The sequence below is a fragment of the Heterodontus francisci genome, chromosome 1 (assembly GCF_036365525.1).
Source record: "Heterodontus francisci isolate sHetFra1 chromosome 1, sHetFra1.hap1, whole genome shotgun sequence".
NCBI lineage: Eukaryota > Metazoa > Chordata > Chondrichthyes > Heterodontiformes > Heterodontidae > Heterodontus > Heterodontus francisci.
The window spans coordinates 159,929,797-159,954,857 of record NC_090371.1 but is presented as its reverse complement, the minus strand read 5'-3'; the positions used below and the strand labels follow the sequence as shown (position 1 = coordinate 159,954,857).

Genomic DNA, 25,061 nt, shown 5'->3' with positions numbered 1-25,061 from the left:
AGGAGGCTAAAAGCAGGGCCACAAATGGTGTGGTGAAGGAAAAGATGCATAAGAATCTAGATAGGAAGAGAAGGGGTGCAAGAAAAGATCCTTGGGTGATACCAGAGGTGAGGTGATAGTGTGGAGGTGAGAAGGGAAGCCATTTCTAGAAATGTTCTCGCTATGATCACATAGACAAGAAGGAAACCAATTGAAGGCAGTCTCATTAAGCTGAATATTGGATGTGGCAGAGAGGTCAAGGGGAATGAGGAGGAATAATGCACCATGACCACAAAAGGATGTTGTTCGTGACATTGCTTAGCGTGTTTTTGCGCTTCGTGTGGTGAGGTAGGAGAAAACATTTTCAACATTAACTTTCCTTTGAGGGAATGAGACTCTACACTTAAAAAATAATGTTTCAGGCCCAGAGAAGTTGCTCAGCAGTAATTATCACTTAGTACTCACTTACTCCTAATTGTACTAGCCTAATGTTTCCAGCAGTTTTTTATGTGAGACAAGTGGATAATTACCCTAAATTCACACTATCCCAGTGATTTCAGTGCTGTGTCTATCGGCAAGGACTGCAAGAATGCACCCTGTGGGGCAGCAGGGTATCTCTAACAGCAACCTTTGGATTTCCAAGGTTAACATGTTTAACACAGTACACATGCAAACAAGTAGTGTATATGTGCAGAAGGGGTTTATGCCATGTTCTGAGGCAAATTTTAGGAAGCAGCCAAAATATGAATCCTGCACAGATTTTGTCAACCAACGCTGACAAGCAGACAGAACCCAAGAAGCTCTAAATGATTGGCACATATGTCAGATGCAAGAAAAAAGGTTCAGAGAAACATTCTAAGCAACGTGAAACCCAGAGACAATCTTTTAAGGATATGATAATTTGGGTAACAGATCACATAACCTGGAAAAATAATATATGCAAGGGAAGGGGCAGGGGGAAGATGAGAAAGTTACTGACAGTAGAGCAAGACGTGCAGTGAGCTAGCACAGCATACTCATCTACAGTAGCCAAACTTGAAATCAAGCCCAGGCTTTTTTCCTCTCTGTTGCTTCCAAGAGGCACAAATAAAATCAGTTCTAGCAGTCGCGTTCATGGCGATAGGGATCACAGCCCAAAACTACCAACAATGCAGTGGTAATTATCAATCTCGAGCAGGAAGATTACAAGGATAGCTGTGGTAGGAAACTGAAAAATTCAGTTCTCTGAAATTGCAGGACAAATCATTTTCAGATCACAGTGCTGAATCTGGCTATGGTATGCCTGGTGTGCTGTTGGGCACCTGAAAATGAGGAAACATTCCATTCCCTAACAATAGATAGCCCTTAAAAATTACTGAAATACAAGTCATTTTAAAAGTCATTTTAAAAAAAATTAGCATCTTAACAGTCGAACTGATAAATACTAATATAGTCCATCTTTTGTGTTAAATGTTTGACATCACAGTAAGTAATGGGCTTAAAATAGACTTTAATAGGCCTGATTTACTGTAGTAAGACATCCAACAGATTCTGATGTTGGTTAGACTTGCTCCTGCACCCTTCTACAGGCACATATACAGTAAAAGGGTGGTAAAAGGAGGAGAGGGGCTAATTCAGGACCTGAAAGGGGATTTACACATGGAGGCGGAGGGCATGGCTGAGGTACTAAATGAGTACTTTTCATCTTTACCAAGGAAGAAGATGCTGCCCAAATCATGGTGAAAGAGGAGGCGGTTGAGACACTGGATGGGCTGAAAAATTGATAAAGAGGAGGTGTTAGATAGGCTGTCTGTACTTAAATAAAAACAAGAAATGCTGGAAATACTCAGCAGGTCTGGCAGCATCTGTGGAGAGAGAAGCAGAGTTAACATTTCAGGTCAGTGGCCCTTCTTCAGAACTGTCTGTACTTAAAGTTGATAAGTCACCAGGAGTGAATGAAATGCATCCAAGCATACTGTGGGAAACAAGAGTGGAAATTGCAGAGCACTGGCCAGAATCTTCCAATCCTCCTTACCTACAGATGTGGTGCCAGAGGACTGGAGAACTGCAAATGTTACACCTTTGTTCAAAAAAAGGACAAGCCTAGCAACTACAAGCCAGTCAGTTTAACCTCGGTGGTGGGAAAACTTTTAGAAACAATAATTCGGGACAAAATTAATCGTTACTTGCACAAATTTGGATTAATTAAGGAAAGCCAGCATGACTTTAGCTGGGGCAAATCGTTTTTAACTAACTTGCTTGAGTTTTTTGATGAGGTAACAGAGAGGGTTCATGAGGGTAATGCATTTGATGTGATGTACATGGACTTACAAAAGGCATTTGATAAAGTGCCACTTAACAGGCTTGTTAGCAAAGTTAGAGCCCATGGAATAAAGGGGACAGTAGCAGCATGGATTCGAAAGTGGCCAAGTGATAGGAAACAGAGACTAGTGAACGGTTGTTTTTCGGACTGCATGAAGGTATATAGTGGCATTCCCCAGAGGTTGGTGTTGGAACCACTGCTTTTCAAGATTTATATTAATGACCGAGACTTGGACATACAGGGCACAATTTCAAACTTTGCAGATGACACAAAACTTGTGCGAACTATCAAGAGGATAGTGATAAACTTCAAGAGGTGGTGGAATGCGCAGACAAGTGGCAGATAAAATTGAATGCAGAATGAAGTGATTCATTTTGGTAGGAAGAATGAGGAGAGGCAATATAAATTAAAAGGTACAATTCTAAAGGGGGTGCAGGAGCAAAGGGACCTGGGGAATATGTGCAGGAATCACTGAAGATTGCAGGGCAGGTTGAGAAAGCAGTTAATAAAGCAAATGGGATCGGAGTTTTATATATAAGGGCATAGAGTACAAAAATAAGGAAGTTATGATAAACCTGTATAAAACACTGGTTCAGCCTCAACTGGAGTATTGTGTCCAGTTCTGTGCACCACACTTTAGGAAGGATGGAAAGGCATTAGAGAGAGCACAAAAAAGATTCACGAGAACAGTTGTAAAGAAATTTCTCCTCATCTCTGTCCTAAGTAGCTTCCCCCTTATTTTGAAATTGTGTACCCTGGTTCTAGACTCCTCAACCAGGGGAAATATCTTAGCTGCATCTATCCCTTTAAGTATTTTGTAGGTTTCAATGAGATCACCTCATTCTTCGAAACTCTACAGAATACAGGCCCAGTTTCCCCAATCTCTCTTTATAGGACAGTCCCGCCATCCCGGGAACAAGTCTGGTGAACCTTCGTTGCACCTCCCTCTATGGCAATAATGTCCTTTCTAAGGTAAGGGGACCAAAACTGCAGAGAACTAGCACGAACATGACAGGCCAAATGGCCTCCTTTGCTGTAACCAATCTATGATTCTATGATTTGTCTCAAAACATTTTTTGCCACTAAGTTGCTGAAATTTTGAGTTGATAATGGCAAGCAAAGGCAACTGGGATCTGAATGAACTGTGTAATCTCCTTAACAATCAAATTGAAGGATTGAGAAATTACCAATGCAAGGACTAAAAAAAAAATTGCAAATTAGAGTGAGTGAATTTAGTGCCAAATTAGGTACAGAAAAAGAAATTAAAACAGCTCTTTTTCATTCTGTTGTTTCTTGGGTACCTTGATAATATTAGTGGATCAGCAACTAGAAATTTACTGCTATAAGGAAAAAAAACAAAATTTGAAACTTTGAAGCTGACTTGCAATTTCCTTGTGCAGTCCTCGTGTTGAGATGGCATAAAGATTGAAGAAAATCAACCTTTGTATGGTTTGCTTCTGAATATAGCAAGCTTGCTATATAACACTTCCGTGAACATATCACTGCCAGATGGTGATTGACGACCTGCCAGCAATACTTTGTGCGATCTTGACAACTGATGTACTGTGCTGCTACTCAATTATCAGAATGAATCATCACTAAATGGCCTGTCATCAGTGCTCTGAAATAGGACAGCCCAAGTTGTACTTCGAGATATTCCAAAATGTAGACATAAACTGTCAACTTGCTTAGGTCCCATTGACTAGAAATGTAATCAATCTCAAAATCATTTCTCAAAAAACCGTGAAAAGGATAGTTGAACAGATAATGCTAAGGAGAAGAAGAGCTGAAGAAGACGACCTTACAGAATATTGTTCCTGACTGCCAGCTGTGGTAGAATGAACACATTTATAATGGCTCCTAATTGGGAGTACTCGTAGTTGAATAGCTGCACACCTATAAGCGCAATAAACAGCAGCTGTCACAAAAGACATCCATAGTCTTAGAGCATCTGGCAAACACAACTCTTGTGTCAAGGATCAAATCAGGCTTTTAGATTAGATTAGATTAGAGATACAGCACTGAAACAGGCCCTTCGGCCCATCGAGTCTGTGCCGAACATCAACCACCCATTTATACTAATCCTACACTAATCCCATATTCCTACCAAACATCTCCACCTGTCCCTATATTTCCCTACCACCTACCTATACGAGTGACAATTTATAATGGCCAATTTACCTATCAACCTGCAAGTCTTTTGGCTTGTGGGAGGAAACCGGAGCACCCGGAGAAAACCCATGCAGACACAGGGAGAACTTGCAAACTCCACACAGGCAGTACCCGGAATCGAACCCGGGTCCCTGGAGCTGTGAGGCTGCGGTGCTAACCACTGCGCCACATCTCCTTCAAATATTCTCCCTCCATCTTCAGAAAGGATAGACTCCTGCTTTTGATGTACTTGTTGGTGTTTCCTATGATCACAATTTGCCTCAACCAGTTAGGAAGGGAAAAAGTCAAGCAATTGGGCTACTTCTCATGTGTGAGCGGTCAACATCTGTGTCATCTAATATTACTATTCACTCTGCTCTCTCATTGCATTCATAGCGAGCCTTGACTTTTAACTTTTTGTGCATTACAATTTTAGGCTACAGGACAGCTACTTATCTCAAACTTTAAGATCTCAAATGGCCTCCTGCTGTGCATTGTGGGATTTTGTAAGAGACTAGCAGCAGTTCAGTTTGTGATGTACTTCAACATGTTTAAAGCATCTAATTTCATTGACTTCAGATCTTCCATTGTTGCTTAGCTAAACAAATTTTGGAATCATAAAATGACATAGCACAGAAGGAGGCCACTCTGCCCATCATGCCTGTGCTGGCTCTTTGGTGGGCTTGTCCAATTAATCCCACTCCCCAGCCCATTCGCCATTTCCCTGTAAATTTTTCCCCTTCAAATATGCATCCAATGTTTGAATATTACTATTTAATCTGATTCCATCACCCTTTCAGACAAAGCATTCGTATCGCAACAACTCACTGTATAAAATAGTGTTTCCTCATCTCCCCACTGGTTCCTTTGCCAATCGCTTTAAATCTGTAATAAAAACAAGAAATGCTGGAAATACTCAGCAGGTCTGGCAGCATTTGTGGAGAGAGAAGCAGAGTTAACGTTTCAGGTCAGTGACCATCAAATCTCTGCTCTGCTTACTGAGCCGTCTGCCTCAAACAGTTTCTTATTTACTCTGTCACAACCATTCCTAATTTTGAACCCCTCTATGAAATCTCCTTTTAACCGTCTCTGCTCTAAGGAGAACAACAACAGCTCTTCCACATAACTGAAATCCCTCATTCCTGGTATCATTCTAGTAAGTTTCTTTTTCACCTTCTTAAAGGCCTTGACATCTTTCCTAAAGTGTGGTGTCCAGAAATGAACATAATACTAAGTATTTTATAAAGGTTTAGAATACCTTCCTTGCTTTTATATTCTGTGCTTCTATTAATAAAACCATGAATCCCATATGTATTTTTAACTGTCTTCTCAACTTATTCTGCCACCCTCAAAAGATTTGTATATATACACCCCAGATGTCTCTCTTCTTGAACCCCTTTTAAAATGTATCAACTAGTTCATATTATCTATCCTCAGTCTCCCTACCAAAATACAATACTTTCCATTCCTGTGCGTTAAATTTCATCTGCCACGTGTCAGCCCATTTTTAGCTATATCCTCCTGAAGCCTTTAGTATCCGTCTCACTGTATACTACAATTCCAAGTTTATCATCTGCAAACCTTAATATTGTGCCCTGTATACCCAAGTTGAAGTCATTAATACATATCAAAAAGAGCAGTGGTTCCAATACTGATGCCTGGTGAACACCACTGTATATTTCCCTCCAGTTTGGAAAACAATCATTCACCATGACTCTACTTTCTGTCCCTTAGCCAATTTTGTATCCATACTGCCACTGTCCCTTTAATCCGGTGGGCTTTAATTTTGCTGGCAAGTCTATTATGTGGTACTTTGTCAAATGCCTTTTCGAAGTCCATATACACATCAACTGCATGACCCTGATCAACCCACTCCATTACTTCATGAAAGAATTCAATCAGGTTATTCAAACAATTTCCCTTTAACAAATCCATGCTTTCATTTATTAGCCTATACTTTACCAAATACCAATTATTTTTTCCCCAGATTGCTGTCTCCAGAAGGGGTGTAACATTTACAATCCTCCAGTCCTCTGACACCAACCCCAGATCCAAGGAGGACTGGAAGATTGTGATCAGATCTTCTGCAATTTCCACCCTTACTTTCCTCAGCAACCTAGGATGCATCCCATCCAGACTAGATGGGCTCAAAATTTGTTTGCGTAGTGCAGCTTCAAGTCAGTGCTATTTGGACTATGTCAATTCTCTGGGGGCAGACAGCGTTGTGGGCCGCTACTTGTGCAACCTACGCAGATTTCTTCCATGATATCATTGGCAGCATCCTCTTCTCTAGTGAAGAAAGATGTAAAGTGCCATGCCCTCTGTCTCCAAAGGAAGATCTCCTTTTAGTTCCCTAATCAGCCCCACCTTCCCTTTTACTAGCTATGTGTTTATAGAAGACTTTTGGGTTCCTTTTTATGTGACCCATTAGTCTAGTCTCATACCCTCTCTTCGCTTCTCTTATTCCAATTTTTAGATCTCCTCTACTTTCTATTGTATTTTCTATAATTAGTAAGCAAAAGTTATTTGTTGTCATACACACAGTTCTTGTGACATAAAATCCTCATGTATATGTGTCCAAAATGCCAAGATTTGTTTGCTTCTACTGGGACTATTGTCCTTATTTTAGGTGAGCTTCACAGTCCTACAGTGCAGGTGTGCTTTTACTTCTTCCTGTACCACCCTGTTCCCTTACACTGCCCATTACTTTCTTTTCAAACACAGTTCATTCTGTATCTTCTGCCTGGGCTTGTATTCTCAAGACAGGCTTCCTTAGGTTCTCTATCTATTTGTTCATATCCCTGACAGGACTTGGTTTCCTTCTTCCAGCTGTTTCCTCACCAGATGTTCTGTGTCAATGGATATCTCCTTCTTGTTAGCAGATTGGTTCTCTACTTCGCCTAGCTGCTCACTGGAGAAAAAGAAACTGAGACCTGATATTGAGCAGAGTGTTTTTACGGCTGTTTCATATGGTTTCCAAACTTTCTTCCTCAAGGCACTTTCCCCACCTTCTTGCTGTCTACAAAAGTATTTTGGCTCCAAAACAGGGCAAATGTTCAGATTTAGAACAGTTTAATGTTACAAGACATGGTGCTTTACACAGAGGATACATTATGATCTGTGGGCTATGACGGTTAGAATCACAGAAAGTTTAAGACACAGAAAGAAGCCACTTGGCCCAATGTGTCTGTGCCAGCCGAAAAATGATCCACCCATTCTCATCCCAGCTTCCAGCATTTGGTCCGTACCCCTGCAAATTACAGCACTTGAGGTGGATATTATTTGGTAGCCCAGGAGCAGTCTTGAGTGAGAAAAACAAAATACTGCAGATGCTGAAAATCTGAAATAAAAACAGAAGATGCTGGAAATACTCAGCAGGTCAGGCAGCATCTGTGGAGAGAGAAACAGAGTTAACGTCAGAACAGTTCTGATGAAGGCTCACAGACCTGAAACGTTAACTCTGCTTCTCTCTCCACAGATGCTGCCTGACCTGCTGAGTATTTCCAGCATTTTGTGATTTTATTGCAGTCTTGAGTGAGTTACAGTAACTTTTTTTTTTTATACGTTCATGGGATGTGGGCGACGCTGGTCAGGCCAGCATTTATTGCCCATCCCTAATTGTCCTTGAGAAGGTGGTGGTGAGCTGCCTTCTTGAACCACTGCAGTCCATTTGGGGTAGTTATACCCACAGTGCTGTTAGGAAGGGAGTTCCAGGATTTTCACCCAGCGACAGTGAAGGAACGGCGATACAGTTCCAAGTCAGGATGGTGTGTGACTTGGAGGGGAACTTGCAGGTGGTGGTGTTCCCATGTATTTGCTGGCCTTGTCCTTCTAGTTGGTAGAGGTCGCGGGTTTGGAAAGTGCTGTCTAAGGAGCCTTGATGCATTGCTGCAGTGCATCTTGTAGATGGTACGCACTGCTGCCACTATGCGTCGGTGGTGGAGGGAGTGAATGTTTGTAGATGGACTGCCAATCAAGCGGGCTGCTTTGTCCTGGATGGTGTTGAGCTTCTTGAGTGTTGTTGGAGCTGCACTCATCCAGGCAAGTGGAGAGTATTCAATCACACTCCTGACTTGTGCCTTGTAGATGGTGGACAGGCTTTGGGGAGTCAGGTGAGTTACTCGCCTCAGGATTCCTAGCCTCTGACCTGCTCTTGTAGCCACGGTATTTATATGGCTACTCAAGTTGTTTCTGGTCAATGGTAACCCCCAGATTGTTGATAGTGGGGGATTCAGCGATGGTAATGCTGTTGAATGTCAAGGGGAGATGATTAGATTCTCTCTTGTTCGAGATGGTCATTGCCTGGCACTTGTGTGGCGCAAATGTTACTTGCCACTTATCAGCCCAAGCCTGGATATTGTCCCGGTCTTGCTGCATTTCTACACGGACTGCTTCAGTATCTGAGGAGTCACGAATGGTGCTAAACATTGTGCAATCATCAGCGAACATCCCTACTTCTGACCTTATGATTGAAGGAAGGTCATTGATGAAGCAGCTGAAGATGGTTGGGCCCAGGACACTACCCTGAGGAACTCCTGCAGTGATGCCCTGGAGCTCAGATGATTGACCCCCAACAACCACAACTATCTTCCTTTGCGCGAGGTATGACTCCAGCCAGTGGAGGGTTTTCCCCCTGATTCCCATTGACCTCAGTTTTGCTCGGGCTCCTTGATGCCATACTCGGTCAAATGCTGCCTTGATGTCAAGCGCAGTCACTCTTAGCTCACCTCTTGGGTTCAGCCCTTTTGTCCATGTTTGAACCAAGGCTGTAATGAGGTCAGGAGCTGAGTGGCCCTTGAGCGTCACTGTGCAGGTTATTGCTAAGCAAGTGCCGCTTGATGGCACTGTTAATGACACCTTCCATCACTTTACTGATGATTGATAGTAGGCTGATGGGGCAGCAATTGGCCGGGTTGGATTTGTCCTGCTTTTTGTGTACAGGACATACCTGGGCAATTTTCCACATTGTCGGGTAGATGCCAGTGTTGTAGCTGTACTGGAACAGCTTGGCTAGGGAGCGGCAAGTTCTGGAGCACAGGTCTTCAGTACTATTGCCGGAATATTGTCAGGGCCCATAGCCTTTGCAGTATCCAGTGCCTTCAGTCGTTTCTTGATATCACGTGCAGTGAATCGAATTGGCTGAAATCTAGCATCTGTGATGCTGGGGACTTCACGAGGAGGCCAAGATGGATCATCAACTCGGCACTTCTGGCTGAAGATTGTTGCAAATGCTTCAGCCTTATCTTTCGCACTGATGTGCTGGGCTCCCCCATCATGGAGGATGGGTATATTTGTGGAGCCACCTCCTCCAGATAGTTGTTTAATTGTCCACCACCATTCACGCCTGGATGTGGCAGGAATGCAGAGCTTAGATCTGATCCGTTGGTTATGGGATCGCTTAGCTCTGTCTATCGCATGCTGCTTACGCATGCAAGTAGTCCTGGGTTGTAGCTTCACCAGGTTGACACCTCATTTTGAGGTATGCCTGGTGCTGCTCCTGGCATGCCCTCCTGCACTCTTCATTGAACCAGGGTTGGTCTACTGGCTGGATGGTAATGGTAGAGTGGGGGATATGCTGGGCCATGAGATTACAGATTGTGGTTGAGTACAATTCTGCTGCTGCTGATGGCCCAAAGCGCCTCATGGATGCCCAGTTTTGCATTGCTAGATGTTCGAAATCTATCCCATTTAGCACGGTGATAGTGCCACACAACACGATGGAGGGTATCCTCAATGTGAAGGCGGGACTTGGTCTCCACAAGAACTGTGCGGTGGTCACTCCTACCAATACAGTCATGGACAGAAGCATCTGCGGCAGGCAGATTGGTGAGGACGAGGTCAAGTATGTTTTCCCTCGTGTTGGTTCCCCCGCCACCTGCCGCAGACCCAGTCTAGCAGCTACGTCCTTTAGGACTCGGCCAGCTCGGTCAGTAGTGGTGCTACCAAGCCACTCATGGTGATGGACATTGAAGTCCCCCACCCAGAGAACATTTTGTGCTCTTGCCAAGTGGTGTTCAACATGGTGGAGTACTGAGTCATCAGTTGAGGGAGGGCGTTAGGTGGTAATCAGTAGGAGGTTACCTTGCCCATGTTTGACCTGATGCCATGAGACTTCATGGGGTCCGGAGTCGATGTTGAGGACTCCCAGGGCAACTCCCTCCCTACTGTATACCACTGTGCCGCCACCTCTGCTGGGTCTGTCCTGCCGGTGGGACAGGACATACCCAGGGATAGTGATGGCAGTGTCTGGGACATTGCCTGTAAGGTATGATTCCGTGAGTATGACTATGTCAGGCTGTTGCTTGACTAGTCTGTGGGATAGCTCTCCCAACTTTGGCACACGCCCCCAGACGTTAGTAAGGAGGACTTTGCAGGGTCGACAGGGCTGGGTTTGCCGTTGTCGTTTCCGCTGCCTAGGTCGATACCGGGTGGTCCGTCCGGTTTCATTCCTTTTTACTGACTTCATAGCGGTTAGGTACAACTGAGTGGCTTGCTAGGCCATTTCAGAGGGCATTTAAGAGTTAACCACATTGCTGTGGGTCTGGAGTCACATGTAGGCCAGACCAGGTAAGGACAGCAGATTTCCTTCCCTAAAGGACATTAGTGAACCAGATGGGTTTTTACAACAATCGGCAATGGTTTCATGGCCATCATTAGACTAGCTTTTAATTCCAGATTTATTAACTAAATTCAAATTCCACCTTCTGCTGTGAGAAATACCCTGGGTCTCTGGGTTACTAGCCCAGTGATAATACCACTACGCCACCGCCTACCCCAAACACAAAGTGTCGCCACACCACATGAAAATGTACTCATGTTGAACAATATAGTAAAGTATAAAGTAAAATGAATAAAGTAGAGAGGTTAAAAAGATGGATTTAATGACTATCCAGTTTAGCTGAAGGCAATACAAGTCCCGACTTAGATACTGATATGTGATGCAAGTCTTGATGTTTGTGGCATGTTGTTGCTTTTTAATGATTGAAAGAAACTTTCTGTAAATGGTGAGGACTTTTTGTGATGGTAACATCTCTTTAACATTAACTAAGAACAGTTCCGAAGTCTCTACGAATCCTGCAACAAAAAAAACTACTAGAAGGTGTATGAAAATCCTTCAGAGAAATGGACCGGCTCCATTAATCACCTGCTCTGAGCAATGTGGTAGAGACTGGAAACTTGGGATCATGCACACCAACTATCACCCAATAATGCAAATAGGGGGCTAAATTTTATGCAGTCAGCAGGGTTCCCAGCGCTGGGGTAAAAAGGCAACGGGAACCCTGCCTCAGCCATTTAGGGCACTGCCGGCTGCATTTTACGGCACACATACAATTAATTGCCCATGCCAGGGTCCCCGTCCCTTTAAGGACAGAGATTCCACCTCCAGGAACTGCTGGCCAATCAGAGGGCCAGCAGCTCAGCAGTCCCTGCAGCGCCACCAGGAGCAGTGGCCACTACTGGAACTGCTGCAGGCCCAAGACCAAGAGCAGCTATGGAGCCTTGGAGAGGAGGTGAGTCGGGTGGGCTTGCCAGGACCAGTGAGGCAGGCCCCAGCGTGGGGTTGGATTGGGTTTTTTGTTGAGGGCAGGGGGTTGGTTGTTGGCACGGGGCAGCCTTTGCTGCCGGGGGCCCTCCATGGGCCACAGATTGCCCAAGCAGAAGGGACCCCATCATCGCTGGGTCAAAATCCTAGAGTTCCCTACCCAGCAACACTGTGGCAGTACCTTCACCAAGTGTATTGCAGCGGTTCAAGAAGGCGGCTCACCACCACATTCCCAAAAGGCAACTGGGGATGGGCAATAAATAGCCAGCAAATAAATAAATTGTCAACAATGCACATGTACTAAGAATTTTTTTTTTAAACTTGTATTCCCACTTGAAATCTTAGTTGTATAAAGAACTCTGAATCCAAAGTTCTGTAAATACTAATAATTTTTTTAAAAACACGTTTAAGCTTCATTGCTGTTCGGAACGATCCCTTGATAAGATTAGTGACCTGCAGGGGGAAACACATGACTGGGAGCGATCAAAGATAGTGTGGTCTGAAAAAAAGGTATGGCTGGGGAAATGTGAAGAGGCCCAGAGAGAAATGGAACTGGGCCAGAAAAACATGAGATCAAAGGCTACCAACTGTCAAAATGCACATGACAGAGCAGGATTTTGATACAGAATTTTAAGCTTTAAAACAACTGAAGCCTCAGGTCCTTCATTATACTTATAACTACGTTCTACGGTCGGCATATGTAGTCTAGCGTGTGAAAGCAATCCATTCATTTATTGGATCAAACAGTCAACATAATTTTGTGAAATCACGCAAAACAGATGCAGACCTCCATTGCCAAGCCTCAGAGAAAAGAATAATACTGTTTAAAAAAAAAACAAGAAAATGAGCTTGTCTAAATTAATTAGAATTCTCATGTTTTTGTCATACTTATTATCCTCCACACAAACATAACACATACACAACTAACAATGGTTAGAATTCAAAAGGGGAATTAACATCTGTGTCCAATTGTATTCATTTGGAACAGACATTGGATAATTTTTCTGTAGTAGAATTTACCAAAATCAGTTGACAACTTTGACATTTTTAAAAACAATTTAGTGATCTTCTAAGATAAAACCTCAGCACAATGTACTTTGACAAGATGAATACCATAAAGAGTGCTGCTGATATGTGACTAACTGTGGATCAAATGAGACAGCATCAAATGGGTGGCTGACTGATTTTTCAGTTTAAAAAGTCAAGGAGGTTCAGAATATAACAGCCAATCCAGAAAAACCCATGAGACAAAAAACAGGCACTATTAGATTTAAGTTCCATAAACATTATACAAGAACAGTCCAGGAAACAATCAAAGAACCTGACATAAAAACAGGAAATGCTACAAATACTCAGCAGGTCTGGCAGCATCTGTGGAGACAGAAGCAGAGTTCATGTCTCAAGTCAGTGACCCTTCATCAGAACCATTCTGAAGGGTCACTGACCTGAAACGTTAACTCTGTTTCTCTCTCCACAGATGCTGCCAGACCTGCTGAGTATTTCCAGCATTTCCTGTTTTTATTTCAAATTTCCAGCATTTTGCTTTTATCAAAGAACCTGACATATCTGCCCAAAGTTAAAAATAACTTACAGACTGCTGAACCTTTTATGTAACAGAAATCCCACAATGCTTTACAGAGCAAAGCAGTGAATACCCAACAGAAAGCAGGGAAGAAAGATTTGGGAAAGTGACCGGCGGCACAGAGTGAAATTTTGAGAAAATATTGAAGGGAGAGAAGTAGTAAGGTGAACAGGTTTCAAAGGAGAATCAATTGGCTGTAAAGCATTTTAGGACATTGCGAGGATGTGAAAGGCACAAAATAAATGCAAGCTTTATCAATACCAGAGTGTGGTAGCTGAAGATTCTAATATCCATCGCAGAGCCGAGGAAGTGGAGGCAGCTGTGAACTGACTGGAACCAGAAAAGCAGGGGGTCCGTTCTAGGACATCAGACTGAAGAAGATTGCAGAGGCAAGGTGAAGAAAGACCATGCAAGAATTTTGAAGGGAAGGGCCTTTTAAGTCAATGACCTGGGGATAGAATGTCAGTAGGAGGTCGATGAGAACAAGGGTGAAGAATGATGGGTAAATGGGACTTGTGAGGGATAGGATTCTGATCAATGAACTGGTGAGGAAACCTCAGGAGAAATCAATCCTTGACATGATGAAGGCCTGGATAAGGTTTCCAGTGGCAGAGAGGATTGAGGTAAGCAGGACAATATTCCAGAGTTGGAAGTAGGCAGTTTCTAGTCGGAACCAAATAAGATGGTTGTGGGGTACTGCTGATGTTGAGCTGAAGAAATTTCTGCCTCATCCAAGTCTTCATAAGCAACTGTAAATTGGACAGCACAACAAGTAGTATGGAATTAAAATGGATACAGGAAGATCATGTTTTGTGTCACCACCATATATATGGAAGCTGATGTCACAGAGGAGAACCAAATAGCTGAGAAAAAGGAGAAAGCCAATAATGAAGCTTCAGGGCACCACCAACCCAGCCAGCCATCTCCCACAGAAAAATAAATTTTATTTTCAATGTGGATTTAGGCTTTAGATAATTGAATAGTAATCAGTGGCAAGGGAGTAAAGGAGACAAGCAGCAAATTGATAAGCACCAAATGAAAAATGAGCCAGCCAGGTAACTGCTGCAGGATTGGTCTCTGTAATGGCTTGGTTGGTGAAGGAAAACTGTAAGTAAACCAAATATACGAGCGTGTACTTGGTTCAATTCTCATTCTGCGCTGTGTGGGTGACAGTAGAGGCTCAAACATGAAGAATAGCTATCATTTCCTTTCTGAACAAGGAACACTGATCATGTTCCTCCTCCCTCCTTCAATCCCCTCACCATCTTCAAAAACAGGAGGGAATAAAGATAAAGATGATCTTGTGCATGGAGTATGAAGCCAATCTGTGAAAATATCGTTTTAAATTCAATTGCCTGTAAACCATACCATAAGATGGTAACATTAGCATAGTAGTAACGTTACTGGATGAGGAGTCAAGAGGCCCGGACTAATGCTTCGGCGACTTGACTTCAAATTCCACCACAACAGCTGGGGGAATTTAAATTCAATGAATTAATAAATATGGTTTAAAAATCTAGTCCCAAAAATGATGACCATGAAACTACCGGATTGTCATTAAAAACCCATCTGGTTTACTAATGTCCTTCAGAGAAGGAAATCCGCTGTCTTTACCTGGTCTGACCTATCTACGGGGAGGCGGTGGCATAGTGGTAATGTCACTGGACTAGTAATCCAAAGCCCAGGCTAATACATGGGGACATGGGTTCAAATCTCACCATGGCAGATGGTGGAATTTGAATTCAATAAATAAATCCGGAATTAAAAGCTAGTCTAATGATGACCATGAAACCACTGTCGATTGTTGTAAAAACCCATCTGGTTCACTAATGTCCTCAGGGAAGGAAATCTACTGTCCTTACCTGGTCTGGCCTACATGTGACTCCAGACCCACAGCAATGTGATTGACTTTTAAAATGCCCTCTGGAAGGGTCTAGCAAGCCACTCAGTTAAAGGGCAATTAGGGATGGGCAATAAATGCTGGCCTAGCCAGCGACATTGACATCCCACAAAAAACAAATAACTTCGGACTCCAGATCCACAGCAATGTGGTTGACTCAACTGCCCTCTGAAATGGCCTGTCAAGTTGTATCAAACCACTATAGAAAAGTTGAAGAATAAAAAAACAGGACAGGCCACCCAGAATGGACCGAGGTACCAGAAACAGCAAGTGAGCATCCTCCCTAGTCAACCTTGCAAAATCTTCCTCACAAACATTTTGGCTTGTGCCAAAATGGGGGCAGTTGTCCCACATACCAGTCAACCAACAGCCTGACATAGCCATATTTACCAAATCGTACCTTACAATGTCCCAGACTCATCTATCACTCTGTCCTGTCCCACCAGCAAGACAGACCCACCAGAGGTGGTGGCACAGTGGCATACAGTCGGGATGGAGTGGCCCTGGGAGTTCTCAATGTTGACTCTGGAACCCATGAAGTTTCATGGCATCAGGACAAACATGGGCAAGGAGACCTCCTGCTGATTACCACCTACCACCCTCCCTCAGCTGATGAATCAGTACTTCTCCATGTTGAACACCACTTGGAAGAAGCAGTGAAGGTAATCTGGGTAAGGGACTTCAATGTCCATCACCAAGAGTGGCTCAGTACCACACTGCTGACCAAGCTGGCCGAGTCCTAAAGGACATATCTGCCAGACTATGCTTGTGGCAGGTGGTGAGAGAACCACCGAGGGAAAACCTACTTGACCTCATCCCCACCAATCTACCTGTGTCCAATGGATCTGTCCATGACAGTATTGGTGGGAGTGACAGTATTGGTGGGAGTGACAGTATTGGTGGGAGTGACAGTATTGGTGGGAGTGACAGTATTGGTGGGAGTGACAGTATTGGTGGGAGTGACAGTATTGGTGGGAGTGACAGTATTGGTGGGAGTGACAGTATTGGTGGGAGTGACAGTATTGGTGGGAGTGACAGTATTGGTGGGAGTGACAGTATTGGTGGGAGTGACAGTATTGGTGGGAGTGACAGTATTGGTGGGAGTGACAGCATTGGTGGGAGTGACAGTATTGGTGGGAGTGACAGCATTGGTGGGAGTGACAGCATTGGTGGGAGTGACAGCATTGGTGGGAGTGACAGCATTGGTGGGAGTGACAGCATTGGTGGGAGTGACAGCATTGGTGGGAGTGACAGTATAAAACCACAAATATGATTAAACAGTCCTTTTGAAGACCAAGTCCCATCTTCACACAGAGGACACCATTCATTGTGTTACGTGGCATGACCACCATGCTAAATAGGATAGACTCAGAACAGATTCAGCAGCTCAAAACTGGGCATCCATGAGGCACTGTGGATCTCATGGTCCAGCATATTCCTCACTTTGCCATTACCATCAAACCAGGGGAATAACCCTGGTTCAATGAGAAGTGCAGGAGAGCATGCGAGGAGCAGCACCAGACATACCTAAAAATGAGGTGCCAACCTGGTGAAGCTACAACACAGGACTACATGCAGGCTGAACAGCGGAAGCAGCATGCGATAGACAGAGCTAAGTGACCCCACAACAAACAGATCAACAGCACACTATAGACAGAGCTAAGTGATCCACAACCAATGTATCAGATCAAAGCTCTGCAGTCCTGCCACATCCAGTCATGAAAGGTGATGGACAAATAAACAACTAACAGGAAGATGAGGCTCCATAAACATTCCCATCCTCAATGATGGGGGGAACACAGCACATTAATGCAAACAGCAAGGTTGAAGCATTGGCAACCATCTTCATCCAGAAGTGTCGAGTGGATGATCCATCTCAGCCTTCTCCTGAGGTCCCCAGCATCACAGATGCCAGTCTTCAGCCAATTCGATTCACTCCACTTGATATCAAGAAACAGCTGAAGGCACTGGATACAGCAAAGGCAATATCCCTGCTGTTCTGAAGACTTGTGCTCCAGAATCACCTGTGCCTCTCGTCAAGCTGTTCCAGCATAGCTGCAGCACTGGCACCTACCCATCAAAGTGAAAAATTGTCCAGATATGTCCCATCCACAAGAAGTTGGATGAATCCAATCTGGCCAATAACCGCCCCATCAATCTACTCTCAATTGTCAGCAAAGTGCTGGAAGGTGTTGTCGACAGTGCTATTAAGTGGTACTTACTCAGCAATAACCTGCTCACCCATGCTCAGTTTGGGTTCAGCCAGGACCACTCAGCTCCTGACCTCATTACAGCTTTGGTCCAAAAATGGACAAAAGAGCTGAATTCCAGGGGTGAGGTAAGATTGTCTGCTACTGACATCAAGGCAGCATTTGACCGAGGATGGCATCAAGGAACCCGAGTAAAACTAAAGTCAATGGGACTCAGGGGGAAAACTCTCCACTGGTTGGAGTCATACCTAGCACAAAAGAAGATGGTTGTGGTAGTTGGAGGTCAATCATCTCAACCCTAGAACAATGCTGCAGGAGTTCCTCAGGACAGTGCCCTCGGCCCAACCATCTTCAGCTGCTTCATCAATGACTTTTCCTCCAACATAAGATCACTGATGATTGCACAGTGTTAAGTACCATTCACAACTCCTTAGAAACTGAAGTGGTCCATGCCTGCTAAGAATAAGACCTGGACAACGTTCAGGCTTGGACAGAAAAGTGGCAAGTAATATTAATGCCACACAACTGGCAGGCAATGACCATCTCCAACAAAGAGAATCTAAACATCTCCCCTTGACAGTCAATTGCGTTACCATCACTGAATGTCCCACCGTCAACATCCTGGGGTCATCACTGACCAGAAACACAACTATATAAATACTGTGGCAACAAGAGCCAGGTCAGAGGCTGGGAATTCTGCAGCAAGTAATTTACTTCCCAACTCCCCAAAGCCTTTCCACCAAGGCACAAGTCAGGAGTGTGATGGATGAGTACAGCTCCAACAACACTCAAGAAGCTCAACGCCATCCAGGACAAAGTAGCCCGCTTGATCGGCGTCCCACCTACCACCTTAAACATTCATTCCCTCCATCATCGGTGCACAGTGGCAGCAGTGTGCATCATCTACAAGATACACTGCTGCATTGCAACTCACTAAGGCTGCTTCGACAGTACCTTCCAAACCTGCAGTCTCTACCATCTAGAAGAACGAGGGCAGCAGCTGCATGGGAACACCACCACCTGCAGGTTCCCCTCTGTCACACCATTCTGACTTGGAAATATATTGCTATTCCTTCCCTGTCGCTGGATCAAAATCCTGGAACTCCCTCCCTAACAGCACTGTGGTTGTACTCGCACCAGATGGACTGTAGCAGTTCAAGGAGGAAGCTCGCCATCACCTTCTCAAGAACTGGGGGAGGCGGTGGCATGGTGGTATTGTCACTGGACTAGTAACCCAGAGCCCCAGGTATTGCTCTGGAGACATGGGTTCGAATCCCACCACAGCAGAAGGTGGAATTTGAATTCAATTAATAAATCTGGAATTTAAAGCTAGTCTAATGATGGCTGTGAAACCATTGTCGATTGTTGTAAAAACCCATCTGGTTCACTAATGTCCTTTAGGGAAGGAAATCTGCTGTCCTTACCTGGTCTGGCCTACATGTGACTCCAGATCCACAGCAATGTGGTTGACTCTTACATGCCTTTGAAATGGCCTCGCAAGCCACTCAGTTCAAGGGCAATTAGGGATGGGCAATAAATGCTGGCCTGGCCTGCGACGCCCACATCCCATGAAAGAATTTTTAAAAAAATTAGGGATGGACAACAAATGATGGCCTTGCCAGCGATGCTCACATCCCAAGAATGAATTAAAAAATATCAATAAATCTGATTTTTAAAGCTACACTGTCTCTGTGTAAAGTGATCAGAAAAGAATGTACAGCAGCATTGTGTTTATATTTTCATACAAGCATAGTACGGAGTAAATTCTAGAGTCTTTTAGCTATCAACATGCATCTCTTCAAATTGCCATTGGCTCACTATGAAATAAGTTCGCTTCCCTGCTTTTACTTTGTATACAGTTCTTTTTTTTTAAACAAAATATCAGTATTTACTTAGATTTCAGGAGGAGCGCTGCACTAAGTAGATGATTTCCAAAGTCTCTTGATTGAACCTTCATTTTTTTTAAATGGGTATTAAGGAGGCCATCATGGAATGGAAATGGCACGAGGTCACAGATAGCCACAGGGATGGAAGATCTTTAATTTCATCGGTCCATTAATTTAATCTGATGGGCTGTTTAAATGAACATTTGATTCTAGCCTCTGGCTTTCCAGAATCCTTTCAAAAATATCAGGTACTATTTTTTATTAGATTAAATTAAACCTTCCCTTTCTTTGAAAATTTAAGATATTTTTACAAACATACGCTTTAGGTGAAGGAGGCGGCCATTTGGCCCCTCAAGCCTGCTCTGCCATTTGATAAGATCATGGCTGATCTGAATGTAGCCTTAACTCCACTTTCCTGCCTGCCCCCCATAACACTTGAAACACTTTTGAAAGGTGCTACAGGCACAGAATATGATTGGGAGAAATGAGGGGATGGAAGTATATATATGATGCAAAGAATCATTAAACAGATCATCAAAACCTATTAGCATCCAAAACTCAGAATCATGGAGTGCAGATAACAAAATAAAACAGCCCAAAATATAAATTGAACAAAAACTGTTCTTCAAATAAAACAAATTATTTAAGTTTTTGCATCTTTATGTAGCTGAAGACTTCCGTTAAATTGCAGCTACTGGTATTCACAGACTGCAATGCTCAGACAACTGGCCAACTGCATCGCTGAGGTTTACATCATGTTCAATAACACAGGAGCTCTCTGCATGCTTGGTACATGTAGAGTGCTCTGGGCCCTGGGCAGCTACTTGTTAATATTAGGAGAAATTTGGAAACAATGTCCACTTTCATATAAAATTAAGGACACTGTAAAAAGTCAGTTCTTAAAAGGTCCCACAAGGTGCTTGAGCTTTTTCTGAATACAACTTCTCACCTGGATGGAGTTATATCACACACTGTGAAGTCAAACAAACAGAAGACAGCCTCAGGACCTGACTTCCAAGTTATACTGCCAATTTTGAGTCAATGCACATCCAGTTGTCAGCCATAGCTCAGTTGGTCGCATTCTGGCCTCTGAGTCAGATGGTTGGGGGTTCATATCCCACTCCAGAGACTTGTGCACATAATCCAAGCTGACACTCCAGTGCAGTACTGAGGGAGTACTCCACCGTTAGAGGTGCTGTCTTTCGAAGGAGAAGTTAAATCGAGGCCCTGCCTACTCTCTCAAGTGGATGTAAAAGATTGCATGGCACTATTTCGAAGAAGACCAGGGGAGTTATCCCTCGTGTCCTGGCCAATATTTATCCTTCAATCAACATCACAAAACAGAATATCTGGTCATTATCACATTGCTGTTTGTGGGAGCTTGCTGTGCACAAAGTGACTGCTGTGTTTTCTACATTACAACAGTGACTATATTTCAAAAGTAGTTCATGAGCTGTAATGCACTTTGGGATGTCCTAAGGTCATGAAAGGCTCTAGATAAATGCAAGTCTCTTTTTCTTTTCTTTTTTTAACCCACTGTTCATCAAAAACTAAAATATATAATTACAACCTTAATCACAAGTTTAAATAGCTCTTTCCAAGGCCTTGAGAGAGAGTTGGGCCAGAAGTAGACCTAAGTCATTAAATATGACTGATCAATAACTTGCATTTGTATAGCATCTTTAACATAGAAAGACATCCCAAGGTGCTTAGAACAAATAAAAACAAATGGATAGATAGATGCACAGCTGTTGGTGAAGAGTTAGAAGCATCCCCAAGTTCAGGAATTCCCTCCCGAAATCTCTCCACCTCAATCTCCTCCTTTGACAGGCTTCTTAAACATACTTCTTGCCTGTCCTAAGATCTCCTTATGAAGCTCTGTGTCACATTTTGTCTGAAAACGCTCCTGTAAAGCACCTTGGGACATGTTACTACATTAAGGTGGTATATAAATGCAAGTTGTTGGTTGCTGTGATAAATACTAAGTTGAAAAATGAGTTTTAAAAAGGGTTTTCAAGGCTGGAGGGGGATGAAGTTTAAGGAGGGGGTTATAGACAGTGGCGCTGAAGCAACTGAAGGCTGTGCTACCAAGGATGAGGCAAAGGGAGGAATAGTGATGTACAGATGGCCAAAGAGCCGAAGAACATGATGGAGAATGCAAGGCTGGAAGAAGTTGCAAAGGTAAGGAAGGGGAGGAATTTAAGTTCAATGAGTTGGGGAATGTGCAGCCAATGTAGATCAGCAAGAAAAAGGATGAGAAGGAAAGAGAGTTAGTGCAGCAAAGATATGGGTGGCTGAGTTTAGAACATGTGGAATTTATGGAGGGAGGAAGATGGAATGTTGCCAAGGAGGTCATTGGAGAAATCAAGCCTATAAGTGACAAAGCGTGGATAATGGTTTTGATGGCTGAGGGTAAGGTAGAGGTGACATATAATGCTTCAGAGGCAGATGTAGGCAGTTTTGGTAATGGATAAAACACAGAGATTGAAACTTAATCCTGGATTGAACGAGATGCCAAAGTTTCACATAGCCTGATTCAGCATGAGCAAGTGGCCAGAAAGGAGATGGAATCAGTGGCAAGGGAGTGTAGATTATGGTAGGGGATGAAAATGATTTAGCTCAAAGAAATATTGTGCTCCAACATAACATCAGCCAAGCAGTGTGGCAGTACAGATGTAGAGTTGGGTGTTACTGCCAGACATGGAATGATATTGTTACGACCGACCGTTCCTGTCAAAGCCCCCAATCAAAATATAGGATTCTGATTGTGGTGGGACCAACGCACTATTAATTCAATCCTGTCGTTCCACAGATCGGCTAACATATCATTCAAAACTTTCCAAATTAAAGAGCGGTCCAACCAAATTGTAACATCTATTAACCCCCAAATGAGGCTAACCAAACCAGGTGTCTTTGAATCAACAAATTAACTCTTTATTTATTTATTTAATTTTATTTAGAGATACAGCACTGAAACAGGCCCTTCGGCCCACCGAGTCTGTGCCGACCAACAACCACCCATTTATACTAATCCTACATTAATCCCATATTCCCTACCACATCCCCACCATTCTCCTACCACCTACCTACACTAAGGTCAATTGGCCATTGTAAAATTGCCCCATCAACCTGCAAGTCTTTGGCTGTGGGAGGAAACCGGAACACCCGGCGGAAACACACGCGGTCACAGGGCGAACTTGCAAACTCCACACAGGCAGTACCCAGAACTGAACCTGGGTCGCTGGAGCTGTGAGACTGCGGTGCTAACCACTGCGCCGCCCCACTTTAATTCGAAGAACTAAATTCTTAAACGCTATGAAGCTATAAACAACATTTAAAATAGAAAAAATTAGAGTCTTTGCAAATTTACAGTCCAATGTTGCTCGGAGTCCTCACAGAATGTTGCTCAGAGTCCTCACGGAATGTTGCTCAGAGTCCTCACGGAATGTTGCTCAGAGTCCTCACGGAATGTTGCTCAGAGTCCTCACGGAATGTTGCTCAGAGTCCTCACGGAATGTTGCTCAGAGTCCTCACGGAATGTTGCTCAGAGTCCTCACGGAATGTTGCTCAGAGTCCTCACGGAATGTTGCTCAGAGTCCTCACGGAATGTTGCTTTCCTTTTCCAGCGAATTTCAACAATTAACAACTTGCAAACACTTTCAACAGGATCAATCTGACTTTAGAGTTTTTGAGGGATAAAAAATTGTCACAGTCTAACTTCCTTTCTTCAATTTAAATTACCAGAGATCTCTATTTTGGCTTGACTTTTTCTTCGAATTTTGAGATAATAATTAAACAGACTAAAATCCTCTTCCTTCAGTTTAAATGGTTGAGAGCTCTTTTCAGGTGTGCTCATCACAGCTGTTCTGTTAGGACTAACTGTCTCACTAAAAGCTAGTTCAAACTGAATTGAAACAAATGTATCGCATCAGGCTCACTCCCAGAGGCTATTTCCATGGTATAGAGAATGCACCCTTTGAATCGCAGTCTCCAAATGGCTGTTTCTAAGGCAACAAAAATGCACCTTCCTATAGCTCCTAGGGCTTGCCGGCTCTTAAAGCAATACTGATCCCTTGCAAGCCTTAAAGGCAAACCGCATATTCCCGAAAAAAAAAATACAGGATCATGACAATATCAAGAGGTCACATGTATAAGTCTAAAACCACCATGGTAGAGGGAAAACTCTGCAGCTCTTTCTTAAGTTAAAAATAAAAACTTCTTAACCACTGTCCAAAAATCAATGTCAGACCTTCTCATCAGTACTTTCCTCAAATGTTCACTTCAAAAAACAGGAATTATTTGAGACCAAAACATTTGATAAATATATAATTGGATTTTGTTTTCCAAAATGCAATTTTTTTTTAAAGTTTACTACACTATATTTATTAACCTTAAAGCTCATTATAGATGAGGACAAAGGGGCAGGTGCTTATTTTAATCTTCTCTTATATTTAGTGTCACAGACTTGTATCTTTTTTCTCCTCAGCTTAAAACAGCATGTGCCTTTAAGATTCTGTTAAAAACAGTGCACCTTTAATGGAGAGAAAGTTCTGGAATTGCAAAGGCACAGTATGCCAGTAACTGCGACAGCAGGAGAGAGGCCACATGGTGTAATGTTTCCATGTAACCGTGTGTAAAACTGGCTAAAACCAGACTCAGCAGTGAGGTGTACTTAAGAGAAAGGAGCTGTTTATTCTCTCTCAGCAGAAATTCTACAAGGAGCTACAAGCCAAGTTAATTCCCTAAAGAAAGAAGAAAAACCTTCTTTCTTTCAAGAAACTGTTTGTATTGCTGAAGGAACTATTGATGCTTGCTGCAGCCGAAGAGTTGAATGCCTATTAAGAATCGACTACTGTATCAAATCCACGTGAAGACTTCGAGTGGCCTTTGGCTATTTCGACATTGGAATATCTCATCCACCAGGAATGTAATCCACAAAGACTTACTTATTTTGTTTATTCTTAAGAGACAGCTAGTGTTTAAAAAACACCACTTTTTAAAAAAACGGTTAACAACTTTTATTGTGGGCTGAATTGTACCAGCCCCTCGCACTGTGGGTCGTGCTGAGCAGGCCTGTAAAATGCTAGTGGGAGCGGCCCGCCATGACCCACAACTCTGGGAAGGCCTCGCTGCATATTACTGGCGGCGGTGAGGCCTCGGTGCAGCCTCCTCGCTACTTGGCAGTGGTGCCTTCATTTAAATATTAAAATGCATTAAAATAAATAGTAATGAACTTACCTGGACTAGGCGCGCACCTTCAGAACTCTGTACGGAGTTCTGAGGCAAGACACTGGTAGGGAGGGGGAGGACTAAAATTATCAGGGTGATGGAGGGGGCGGGGGAGTGGAGAAAACTATTCCGATTGGTTGTGGGGTTGGTGGGAAGGAGTTGAGGGTCAAAGATGCTGAAGTTCGGGGGGGGGGGGGGGGGGGGGGAGTTTGGAATTTCAAAAAGTGTTTTTTTGGAGGATAGGTCAATTTATGTATTGAGTACTCAGTGGGGGGGGAT

At 43.4% G+C, this 25,061-nt stretch overlaps 1 protein-coding gene across 1 annotated transcript in view; it reads right to left on the bottom strand.

Moving 5' to 3' along the window:
• The window catches only part of LOC137373065 (LIM domain-binding protein 2), a 586,094-nt gene that overhangs the window by 495,476 nt on the left and 65,557 nt on the right, over positions 1-25,061 (bottom strand). The window contains exon 4 of the mRNA XM_068037868.1: positions 5,261-5,317. Within this exon, the coding sequence (XP_067893969.1) occupies positions 5,261-5,317 (57 nt within the window). The remainder of the gene's footprint in view (positions 1-5,260; positions 5,318-25,061) is intronic.